This window comes from Ornithodoros turicata, chromosome 1, assembly GCF_037126465.1.
Source record: "Ornithodoros turicata isolate Travis chromosome 1, ASM3712646v1, whole genome shotgun sequence".
NCBI lineage: Eukaryota > Metazoa > Arthropoda > Arachnida > Ixodida > Argasidae > Ornithodoros > Ornithodoros turicata.
The window spans coordinates 149274643-149287809 of NC_088201.1; the positions used below are offsets into that span (position 1 = coordinate 149274643).

The window sequence follows — 13167 nt, forward strand, 5'->3', positions numbered from 1 at the left end:
TTTCTCACGATTTATATTGAAGAGTTTATTTTGCAAATTTGATATTTAAGAGATTTATTTTTAAACGTTTTATTTTTACAAGATTTATTTCGGCGTCATCCCTCAGTGTTCTCTGCAGTTGGGTTTTACCGCTTTTAAAATTCGAATATTGGCTGAATTGCTTTGCAAACATATCTACCCTGATCTTCAGGACATTGGTACACGCATAACGATCATTGGCTTCAGGCAGGGATCATGCCTTTCCAGTTCCAGTGCGCACTTAATCGCATGAACAAAAAATAATAATAACGGACCCTCGAAAGAGAGGAAACGCTCAGTCAACTGTGAGTTAATGCAAAGAAAACAAAGTAGGTGAAGTGAAGCAGTGTGTGGTTTTAGCGGTAGACGAAACCAAAATTCAACACGCATACATATTTGCTCGATTTTTTCTTCTTCTTAGTTTAATATTTATTAATTAAATAATGACTTAAAAATAACTTAATTATTAAATTGTGTTTTCGGAAAAATTACTTTTAGTTTCTTCTATCATGTATCTTAAGTCCTTTTAGTTACTTTTTATCATGAGAGTAACTGCTATTTGATTCATGATTCATAATATTAATATAAACTATTTTTCCTTGACAGCTCTCTCAATTTTTAATGAATTCCATGCATATACACGATTCGCACTACGAAAAATATAACGCTAGGACTACTTTAGGATGTCGGGTTGTAACGGCGTAAGGAACGACACCACGCATGATCACATGTCTGCATGTGTGTATCGTCCGTGTCTGCGTTCGTTCATTACGTCCAGATACAAAACTCTATTTGCTCCAAGAGCAAAATGCATAGACATAGACGTGTTAGCAAAGATCGGACGATGAAATATAAAGTATCATTTCATCATAGCTTTTCCAGTCTTTGTCTCTGAAAAATAATCTCAAAGTTACTAGGTAATTCAGTTTCAAATACAAGTGCCTACAAAAAATGCGTGTAATATTTCACTAAGCGTACATAGAGTATCATAATACAAATATTAGAGAGTTTTAGCAGACAATTGGTAGCGTGACTTGCGTCGAACCGTATCACCGGAACCAGTGGATAAGATTCTGAGTCACGCACCGCTGCGATTGGTTCCGATAGGCACAGTAACTTTATCAACGGTATACTAACCCAAGCAGCACAATGTACTGAAAGTCGAGTGCAATAGGGGTGGACGGGTAGGTGGAAGGCCTTGAACAGACGTGTGAAACTAGAGAACATTGACACATACCCGCCACCCCTATTGCACTCGACTTTCAGTACATTGTGCCGCTTGGGAAAACTCACTATTATTGCGCTGAGCTCATGAGACCGCATCCCTTCAAATAGCTGCATGAAAATCAAGCAGCTGGATCCGATAGAGGTTATCTCTGGCGAAGGATAAAAAATACTGCCGTCAGCACGGCTTTATCAGATCGTAATATCTGAAAGGGTGTGCACGACGACCTGGAAGAATGTGCTGAGAGGAGAGACATGGGGGAGAGTTCATCCTCGATACGCCACGTGGTGGCTTCCGGCTTAACTAATCTGTTTTGTCCCTGAATCTTGATCATGCGTAATGAATAAAAAGAAAGCGGTGTTCGTTCACGAATTTTTGCGGGCGTTCTATCGAACGGATTTTTGTGCTGCAAACGGCAACGGTATCAGATGACTGAAGAGACCAGGATGTTCTGATTGCGAGTACCTTGTAGCTTTTATAATTAAAAATTAGGTAACAATTTTTAGGTAAATAGTCATTTGACGGTTGAGCAACAGATGACCAAGAACGTCCGCCGGCCCAGAGATGATAGAAGTGAAAACAGGATGTCCATAGCCCTTATAGATTTTTTATATAAAAAATTGTATAAAAAAGACACATTGTATATATATACATAGCAGCCTGACTATCAACACTAGCACTAAAAAAAATCCCTCTCCTGGCACAGCTTTCGAGATTTGCGTTTCCCTTTTTATCGGATCTCAATAGCTTCGACGTTCTAAAGCTGAATCTCAATCAATTCACCCATGAGATCCATGACTCATCCATATTCACTTTACAGCTACATACCTCAATGTACATATTTACGTAGAATACTGCGGGGTGCAACTCCCTGTACTACATATCCTGATTAACTGCCCATCGTACGAATCTCATCGTCCTTGCCGTTTTCGTTAATTGTGCCGAATCCACATACTTCTACATCCGGCCGTTTTCCTGGGTGATGGAAGTCTTATACCTCCTTTAGGAATTCTTTTAGGAACTTTAGGAACTTTTTTAGGGACATTGCGTTTTTAAGTGCACTTTGATTTCCTGCTTATTAAGTCATATACAATCATATTTCATGTTACACTTTACATGTTTTATTTTGAACTTAATCCTTTTGCGTTAACCATTTTACGTTCACAACCACACTCTTGGCGCTCAATAGACTTCGTTGCTTTTGCGCCAGAAAGCACCAATCATCATCATCATCATCATCATCATCACGTAGAACACATAAACTTACTCTTAAACGTGCTCAGAGGACTAACTTTTTAAAAAAATTACAATGGCATTTTCTCGTGCTAAATCCTTGTATTCCTTACCTTTAGACAAAGCTTCATCTGTTCAGCGATTCAAACGAGAAGTAAAACAATTCGCTGTGTAATTTGAACTTCTGAATGTGTTCCAATTTCTGTTTCTTGCTCTTAGTTTTTTTTTTTTTCCTTTTAAGTTGCGAATGTACCTCAAAAGAGAGATCTGAAGTGCTGTGTAATCTTTGGTTACAGGTGTCCTGCAGCTCCACTTGTTATGCATGTGGTCGAACTCTATATTGAATAAAATGAAATTACATGAAATGTAGTTTTGGGTGGGTCTAGGTTTCTACACGGGCAGTCTTTAATGTCATTGAAACCAGGGCCACAAATGCTTCCTCACAGGTTGACACGAAGCACACTTGGTGGTTCTACGCGTGTGTTCAATGGTCATTGGTTTCAATTATCAGTGAAGACTACCAGTATGGCAGTTTATTCGACACCAAGCTCCGTCTCACTCAGTATTTAGAGAAAATAATGCGGAATTAGCAACGCAAGGAGATAAACTTTTTCTTTAACAGACCAAACTTTGAAGCTACGTCTGTGAACATGAGATATTCTACATGACATTTTCCCCTCTGTTCTCCTGACCAACAAAGATAAATTAGCTTGTCATCGGGACAATTTTTTATGACGGCTCGTTTAGTTATGATTCTCGAAATCATTACCTATAATAACCCTTCTTCGTTTAACCGACCCCTGAAAACTAAATCTAAATAAAATAGAAATGATTCTAAGAAAACTAGACTGTCTTACAGTACTGTCCATTGGAGGATCTATTACCTAAACTCCGCACAATATTTCTGTCAATCGCACAACAAATGTACTATAATCTTAGGGATCATTGCAGCGTAAAAGTATACAAGGAAACCACGGTTGTGATACACTGGGCTGTCCTGGTGAGGGCTGTTCTCAATTGATGTGGTTTACAACAAAACAATCATATTAGTATCACTCCCTTCCACGTCAGTTCTAATGAAATACTCAGATTACATGAAGTTCGAAAGCCGCTGAGTAGAATGGAAGGAATATGAACTTTGAAGTTCGAGAAATCTCACATTTTCCAATTTTGTTTTTCATTTTCAAACTGCAACATTTCTGAACGAATAATAATGAATTTGCCAAACGCCTCAACCAATGAGCTAATGACAAACGCCATTAAGACTCATTGCAGTCATCGAGGATCACGAGAAGTCTAAAGTTGTCACGAGGCAAATCACGGACGCACAGCAAATTCAACATCCTAAAGAAACCCACAGGACGCGGCTTCCAAGGTTGTCGTGGCAACAGTGCTCTCATGGCCTGTCTGTTATCACCTCATCAGCACAACATGTCATGGCAGTTCGTGACGAGACTAATGCCTGAAAAACAAAAGAAAAAAAAACAATAATATCTGCAGATGTTTTAATATTCCTCCTGATATTAAATTATAATAATGGAAATTCTTTGTGATACGCACCCTGTTTATCATGTCATATTTTGTTTGCTAAACAAAACAATATGGTTAGGTCAAACACAGTGAGTTAGCTTGAAGACACAAGGACGCAAAGTTGCCCACCCGCGTTTGCCGTGGGCAAAGTTGCCGCCTTTCTGTAGGCAATGTTTCCATATCCAGGTATTTTCGAGCACACCATAAAATGTAATCTAAGTCACGCTTACATATACCCACCTTTACGTTCATTTCACTTTAATTACTTTTACATTGCATTGGCATACAAGTAATAATACGCGCTGTTTCTACTGCCTCGGAAAACGAACTTGGAAGTCTTCGAAGCTGTCCGGGATTGCATAGGTCATATCCTGCTTTCTTACGGTATCGTTGCATTCTGGACGCATTGAGCTTGAACACATATTTTGCCCTGAAACATATTTTTAGTTATTTTTAGCCGTTGTAAATTTATGCAACTGTTGAAATTTGTAGTCAATGTGCCTGTTGTTGTATTTCATACAACTGCGAGGCAAACCTTGCTTGTGCATTGCTTCGTATTTCATAGTTATCGAAGGAGCAACTGAACATCTGCACATACCAATCCCATACACATATACATACGCCGGATATGCTACTCCTCAAATGGTGACTTACACTGAGGGCTGAGAGTTATAATAATAATAATAATCTCTGATTTGGCTCAAGAGCTCAACCCAGAGCTAAGCTGCACTTGCAACTTGACGTGACCCAGGTCCCGTCCTTCAGCAGCGGGGCTTATTACATAATATTCATACCATGTCATCAATTCATAATGCATCACAAGACACACTGAAAATAAAGTACTACTTCGTAAATTAATGAATTACACTACACATTGCTTGAACAACGCGATGTGTACACATACCCCCGACGCCTCAGCGGGGGGGTATTGTCACGGGTAATAGGCGAGCGTGAGAGGACGAAGACGTTCTCTGGCACGGGTGGCGGTCTCTTCCTCTCGTGCTGGCCCGATAATAAACTGACTCAGTCTGTTTATGCAGTCTGTTTACTGCGGCCTCCACAGGTGGAGCCGTACGCCGTGGAAAATTGATGTCTCGCTGAGATACACTGTTATTGCCGATTCAAGATCGTGTCACTTCCCTGCCCGGGGCTGACGAGTTCCAAGTAGAACGAAACAAATGTCCTCGGCTAGGAGTGCACGATCACATTATAAACATATGCTCAATGTGCAGCCACACAGCTATGGCTATTTTTCCTACATATATATACATATATGTATTGCATAATTAATTAACAGGCGGAACAAAAGGAAAGTAGTTAAAGCGTTTCAATAACCATCTGACACTAGTCACTAGTCACAACCAAAGAGAAGGGGTCCGAGGCCGACAGGGGAATCAAGCCTGATGTCTTATCATTCGCATATTTCCTGAGCTGCGTTATACAACATGTCGTGCGTCCCCTATCACTATGGTTTGCCATGCTTTCATGAAACATTGCAGGTCCATTACATCGCGTGACAGGGCCACGTAGAAACGCAGTGAAACACAGCACGTCGGTTTCAAATCTGAACTGCTTGATCTGCGCTGTCCGGGCTGTTCCGGGCAGTCCGAGTGTGTGCCTGGCCTTTCGTGTGGATGAAGCAGCTACTAATCCACAGTGAAGAGTCACAGTGCACCGCACTCTTCTGAACTCTCATGTGTGTCAACAGAGTTTGCGTTCCATGCAAGAATCTGTCGACACCGAACTTCACGCTGTGATATACACAACCCAAGAGGAAAGAGTGCTCGTCTTGTTGCGCATGTGGTCATTTTGCCTGCTCGTCCGCCCGTGTTCCCGCTCCAACCATTCCAACGCAGGAGTGTTGGATAACCGCAGTAAATAGGTCAACGTCCCCTTTGTATGTGGCTGTATATGCTGGAATTCCATGCACAGATAACGTGAAACATTAAAATAAAGTGGATTTGATTTGTAGATTGCGCAAATTTTTATCAGCCGGCGGAGCAATCTTCCGCGGTCGATGGGTGAAGTGGGGGAAAGGTGATACATAGCACGGGAGAGGGTGTGAAAGAGGGCATACAAACGCATGGAAACCGCTAGAACACGAGCATCGATGACGCGGTTCAAAGCCGCGTAGAAACCCTCTAAATCTTTACCGTGCACTGAAATCTCAACATGCGGCACATCGTACTTAACGTCCCTCGTGGAACAGGGCGCGTATATCCGTAACCTAGCCAGCAGCACGCATGACTCGCCTATACGTGCCCTGATTGGCTGCTACGCCGCCGGCGACCCATCAAAACCTGGAGCGCACGCTTCGCCTATGCTCGTCAGGTGCTGACGCCGTTGTCTTGACAACGAAGCGCGCAGATTGAACTGGTTTGAGCAAGACGTTTGTAATGCGACGAGCGTTCGCGCATTGGAAAAACGCAAGTAAAGGCAGGCGAGCTGGTGGACGAAATCCATCGAGTTATAACGATAATAACAATAATAATAAATATAATGATAATTAGGAGTGGATTTACGCGTAAGACGATCCATCGAAGAAAAAGTTTGGATAAACACAACGTCGGACTTTTGGATTTCGTCTCGCCAAGCGGGTTGTGGCAAAAATCAGTCTATTGCGTCAAAAACGTTATGTGTTGTATCCCGTTAAAGCATGGTTTCGTACATATTAGTCAAGCATCGCAGTTTTTGAATGACAGAATGGGTAGCATATAGGAATTGCTATGCCGCCCCACTCACGAAACCATATGTGTGATTCCATCTGGAGTGAAACTGTTGTTTTGAACAGGCTATGTTCTCTAAAAGCAAACGCTTGCTACGAGAAGCCTTGGCAATTCAAGCTTTGGGAAACGGCACATGTGTTCGCGAGCCGTCGGTTGTAAACCACCCACCCTTGAAGATGTTTATGATATGCGCTGTGACATATCCCTTATTCTCAGTGGTCCTTGCCCTTGCCCCTTTTACCCACACTGTACTGTAAAAATGCTGTGCTGTCTTGAGTAAATTGCTTTGCTGGTTTGAGCTCTGGTGTGTTTGTTTATTCGATCCTCGATCCGCGTCGCCCAAGATCAGGCTTTTTCTTCGATACGTTTACATCGCGCTCGTTTGAGGTCTATGTGTACGTTCTGCTTCCCTCTGCACATTACGCCTTGCTGTGATGATGGAAGAATATATTATTGTCAAAGATGAAGAGGCGTCAACAACTTCGTTGGAGATACTTAGAGGAAATCTGCTGAACGAAGAGGACGTAGGGAAATGGATGAAGCAGTACTGTTCATCAACGAACACGTCGTGGATTGTTGATGCTGTGCGTAGCAACTGCGAAAGGTAAATGCTACTTGCCATATATATATATATATATATATATATATATAATCGAAGTTGATGAGATGTTCTAGAACAGCATAAGATACGGACAGGCGCGCATCTTATTAGAGCGCGCGGTTCCGGCCGCATCCCATCGCTGAATGGGAGAAAAAAACGAATTGAACTCAATTGAACGTTGTGGGTCAGGTGCAACCCAGAAAGTAGCACTTCATTACCATAACTGTAACAGAAGACTGGTTGGTAGAAATGAAAAACGAATATCCTCGGCTGAACTGCATGCCAAAAAGTTTATTTAAAGCAAGCGATAAAAGAGAAACGAGCGCTACTTTTCAGCTACTTGACTAAGAAACAGGTGCTACTAGTGAAGCAGTACCTGTTTCTTACTCAAGTAGAAGAAAATCACCACTTGCTTTTCTTTTATCGCTCGCTTTCAATATAATTCCTGGACACGTTAGAGCAAACACCATGTATATACAGGGTGTTACCCTATAAAAGTCTACCCGTGCCGCCATGCCGTACTCGCCAATTACTCAATGCAGGTGGCACATTGTGCGATCTTCATATAAAGCTCATAAGGACATTTAATCTTGGTGAATTTTGAAGTGATTAAGCGCCGCAACACGAAGTTATAACTCAAAACGTGAAATTCCCGTAGTGAAAACAATCAAGATGGCGGCGTTGAGAAGAGCACTTGCCATGCTGCTCCCCAGACGACGACGTGTCGCATATCCTGCCAGCCTGATGGAACTGCAGTTTTCATTTCGCTTTCGTGTAACTGTCGTATTTTGCTCAGAAGTAAGCAACGTGAGGTACGAAAAATGCCGACGTACTCAGCAGACGACACCCAAAAGGGATGTCGTCTGCTTACTGAGAGCCGCCATCTTGGCTGTTTTGCCTACGGGAACCTCACGTTTTGCGCTATAACTTTGCGTAACGGTGCTCAATCACTTCGATATTTGCCATGGATGAATGTCCTTATGAGGTTTATACGTAGACAACACATTTTACCGCCTGCATTGAGTAATTGGCGAGCACGGCATGCCGACGCGGGTAGACTTTTATAGGGTAACACCCTGTACATAGCCACGCAGCAACTGTGCGCGCGACAGTTACTTCGCGGCCGCTCACATAAAAAAAAAAGAAAAAAAAATATGCACGCGACTTCTGCGGCCCTGTGCGCACCGCGCGTCAAAAGTCCAGCAATTTTCAAGGTGTTGAAAGCTAATGCCACTGAGGCCAATGGCGAAGCCAGGGGTAGGGGTACGGCGGGGGGGGGGGGGGGGGGGGGTAGGGGGTGCAACCACCTGAGATAGTACCTTTTGTAGCGCATTTGGGAGAGGGATACAAAGAGAAATCCTCCTCCCCCATGAAGTCCCTATATAGAGAACCCTTTCCTAAATATTTTTCTGGCTACGCCACTGAGGCTACATAGTGTAAAGCACAAATTGCTTGAGATTTAATTATGCAAAGCTCCTGAAAACTGCAGCTCAGGACGTCCAATTTACTGTGTTGTAATCAGAAGCTCCAGTTGTTTGCTCTCCTTTTTGCTATGTTACCCTGGAAAATGTTTCAATACTGAACTTCTGCCACGGACATCACAGAACGACTCCCTACTGATTGTACAAAATGCGATAAAAGAAGTTTTCCTGAATTGTCGCTGTGCCCTACTCGTGCAATGCCAAAGCGACTAATTAATCAAAATGAGAAAAATATTTCTGTGATTAAATATATCACACCTCTGAGCATATACCTGCATGGCATGATAACTTACTCAGTGAGGCTAACTGAAAGTATTAATTTGTCATAGTGAGACTAAGCTTGACTAGAATTCATAGACTGCAATAACAACAGAAATGCTATAGACTAGAATTCAATTACAATTATAATATGTCGTAAAATATGCATCTTTCCAAATAGGATGGTGTTTCACAAGGTTTGGCGCTGTCAACACCATGGACGCAACAAGCGGTCGTCAAGTAGTCAGCGTGTGACAGGTTGTACAGCAAAACTAGACGTGAAGATAAAAAAAAAACTAACAGAAACACCAAGAGATATGATGAGTTTTTGCGGAGAGATGTGCCTCTTCCTGCTGTCATAAAGATTGACTCGAGGCACAACCACAGTACGCAAAGTGCGGATGCCCTGAGACTTCTTCGTAGCACCCCAGAAGCAAAGGCAACATTCCTGGGTAGGTACGATTAAGAATCTAAACTAAATTTATCATGCTAGATGGGGAAAAGCACATATAGGAATGGAAAGAAGACAAATCATGTAGTATACTGTAACATGAACGAAAACAATTCCAGCATCTGAAAGAAATGCACCTCAGTGCATAACCTAGCTCTGCATGATGCTAATAAGACGCACAGTTACAAACATATACATGCAAATAATGTTGACGTAACTTTTGTAAGTCGTATTTTAAAGCAGTGCACATTTAATAATGAGCAAAATTTTAGAAAATGCATTTTCTGTATCTTGTGTTTGTCGGATTTGGGCCCAGTTTTCTCAAACCCAATTAACAAATCTGAGACTAGCAATCCCTCATCCTGAATTTTATCTTTAGCTCTGCTTCTCCAAGGCTCGTTATTGTCACTGAAATATTCAACACATCACCAAACAACACGTGTAAAAAAATAATTGAGTGTTAACTTAATGTTTTAGCAACCCTTGATCTCGGTGCAAAGTTGCCCAGCGTTGGTGAAACCGGGCCTTGGTCATGTAAATTTGGAGCAAAATCATTTTTTAACAGAGTTCATTAGCAGTTGCAGATGAGAAGGAATGCTGCAACCTCTCTTTATGTATCAGAAATGTGACATAACCATGCCCTACAAGTAGTAACTGTGATGCATGCTCTGCTCTTACAAAGAAACAATAGTTAATGACGTGTCTGTGAATCAGCCAGGCATGTACATGTTCTTGCTCTCTTTCAGAGTACTTCAATGAAGGCATGACGGCAGCCAATGCAAAGATGCTGCATGAGTCTAAGCTTGCAGTTGAAGTTAATGGTGCTGAACTACTAGCAAATGCAGCAATAAATCCAACGACTAGAACTGTCAACCACTGGTATGAGACATGGAGGAAAGATCAATATGGAGGAAGAGAAGCAGCCTTCGATCCTATCTTGAAATTGAAGGAGAAGAGCTCCAGGTACAAGGAGCTAGGTATGAAACAATGAAATGCTATTCAGATTTGATCAAATTTGAGCTGATGTTGAAGTTTGCACATGCTCATATAGTGGGTATGGATGTGTGTACGTTGCCACCACCATCCTTTAAACCAAACTAAATATGTCCAAAATCTATCTCCACATAGATTCTCCACAAAAAATCTCCACGTATCTCCAACCACATAAACGAACGCACATCTTTGGCTCAGAAAACAGAAATTATACAATCGACTCAGCATTAAAATGACCATGCTCTGAAGCACAAGAGTGGTTATCATGGCATTCTACATGGCTTTGACTGCTCTTTTCAGTTTCCATTTTTCTTTTGTGAGCACAGCATGTTGCCTGTCTGTCCCCTTTGTCATCGCAGTTTGGCTGCACAAAATGCCCCTTGCTTTCATTCAGTTGTTTATTTCCCATTCACCGATGGGTGCGGATGGGGAAACAAGCCGCAAAATGCAGCTTAACGACTGAAGCAGTATACATACAGTAACACCAATACCAGTAAACAACGGAACACAAGGAAATCTAGGAAATACTAGATTAAGACAGACTAAATATACATTACTAGGTGCTGCAAAGACTAGGCACTATTAAGTACTAGACTACGTACACAAAAGTACCACAAAAGTATATACAATATCGGAACTGATAGTGACGATGCTTCATAGTGAACTGCTAACTTTGCGCAATTACGGCTAGTAGCTGCTTCCACGAGATATGCGAAAGGCCAACACTCTTGCACTCAGGCAGTAATGTACTACTCAAACTTTGCATACTGTCGGCTGTGCAAAATGTGGAAACGTGCTGATGTTCAAAATGCCTGTTGAGGTAGATACACAAATTTAACTAGAGACCCACCAAGGCAGTGAGGTTAGTGATACATTGCAGTATGTAAAGAGATGATTGAATACACTAAGACAGCATGAAGTAGGATACATCATTGGACACAAGTTAATAAATTAAAAAAGAATGCTAGCGAGACAAAAGGTATTACGTTAGAACCTAAAAACAAAATGGTTTCGATACCAGTAGACCCACAGCTACGTGTGGGAAGTCTTATGCGTTACTTTCACTAGTTACTTGAGCTGTGATGACCAGCATACCAGATGACCAGTCTAGTTATTAAACTTTATCGGATTACAGGAATTATTTCGCATAATTGTTACCTCATCCAAGTTAAGATCAAGCTTTTGTTGTATAACCATGTTTTTGTCGCATCTGAACTATGCCTCCTAGACTGGGGTACAACCACCTACGCAATAAGAACAAAATCTATAGGTTATAAAAGAGGTCCTACGCGCTCCGGGTAGTGAGAATAATGCACAACAGAGCTATTGCTGAAATTTAACATTATAAGTATCTTTAATTATGACGAGGTTTTGTTAATTAATGTTAGTTAAAATTAATTAATAAGGTTATTTTAATTAATGTGTTAAAGTAACCTCATGTCATATAAGCCATGTTAAACGTCACCTCATTCCTCTTTTAATGGGCATTGTAAATATCACGAAAGCTATGTGAACAAAGCACCACTGTTACGAAGTGTTATTACGAAGAGTGGGTTTTAGCATACCATGGTAAAATGTGTTGAAATAGAATTGCCAGTTGTGTTGACTTCATAGGAGCAGAAGATCAGCGAACATTGGGGAACAAAACACAGCACAAAACAAAAATCCCTTATCATGTAAACTCTCAAGGTACACGTTAAAGCTTCAAATTCAAAACCTTTGTCATTTGCAACTTCTATTTACACATAACATTTTATATTTGTGTTTCATGTGAGATTTTTTAATTCTGCTTTTTTTTCTTGTGTGTGACAATAATTTGCTGTATGAATGGAAGTGTAGACGAGAGCTGCCGACATTTCGAACAGAGACTGTCGTTCCTCTAGGCACCGCCCTCGTAAGTGCCCAGAAGAACAACAGTCTCTGTTTGAAGTATCAGCGGTTCTCGTCCTGAGGCACTTCCCTTCATACTTCCTTACCAGTTTACTAGATTTTCTACCAATCATTTGCTGTATTCTACAGGCATCACACTAGAATGTAGCCAGTCTGAAGACAGCAGCTTGTGGGCCATCCTCATTGTTACACCAATAATGAGGAGACTGCAGGGCGAGGAGACTGCAGGGCAAGGAGACTGCAGCGGAGGTTATTTTCATCGACTCAACCTCATCATGTGATTCAGCACACAGCACAGTCACAGTCCTCCTTGCTGGAACAAATGCTGGTGCAGTGCCTATAGCTGTGACACTTCACAATGCACAGAGCACTGAAGGATACATTCTGGCATTTAGACTCCTCAAGAAAACCTATCCAGATTGCTTTGGTGGCAAAGAGGTGAGCAGATGGTCACTCTGACACTATTCAGGAAAAATGCACATGAAGAAATGGCATTTTTTATGTCATGCTCACACTTTCCTATTTGTTTTAAGGCTTGCCATTCCCTGACCCAGTCTCCAGACCCTGTCATAAGTTATGAATTCTGTTAGGTTGATGGATACCTATACAGCATGTTGGGAGTCCTAATTTTGTGAAACACTGCATTGATTTCTTCACAAAAACAATGTGAAAGCAATTTTAGCATTGCAAAACACAGGTTTAAGGCATGGCATATTGGATAAGTATATGAACTCAGAAAAATAAAGTAAAACGGAGTAAGT

The 13167-nt window shown here is 41.5% G+C and overlaps 1 protein-coding gene across 4 annotated transcripts in view; it reads right to left on the reverse strand.

The window, feature by feature from the left end:
* Window positions 1-4237: 4237 nt before the first annotated feature.
* The window catches only part of LOC135370921 (uncharacterized), a 90309-nt gene continuing 81379 nt past the window's right edge, over window positions 4238-13167 (reverse strand). For 2 of the 4 annotated variants that reach the window (XM_064604842.1, XM_064604868.1), the window contains exon 10: window positions 4240-4436. In XM_064604842.1, the coding sequence (XP_064460912.1) occupies window positions 4265-4436 (172 nt within the window). In that variant the 3' untranslated portion in view covers window positions 4240-4264. Of the gene's footprint in view, window positions 4437-13167 lie in introns of all 4 variants that reach the window. The other 2 variants (XM_064604851.1, XM_064604861.1) reach the window with 2 other exon arrangements.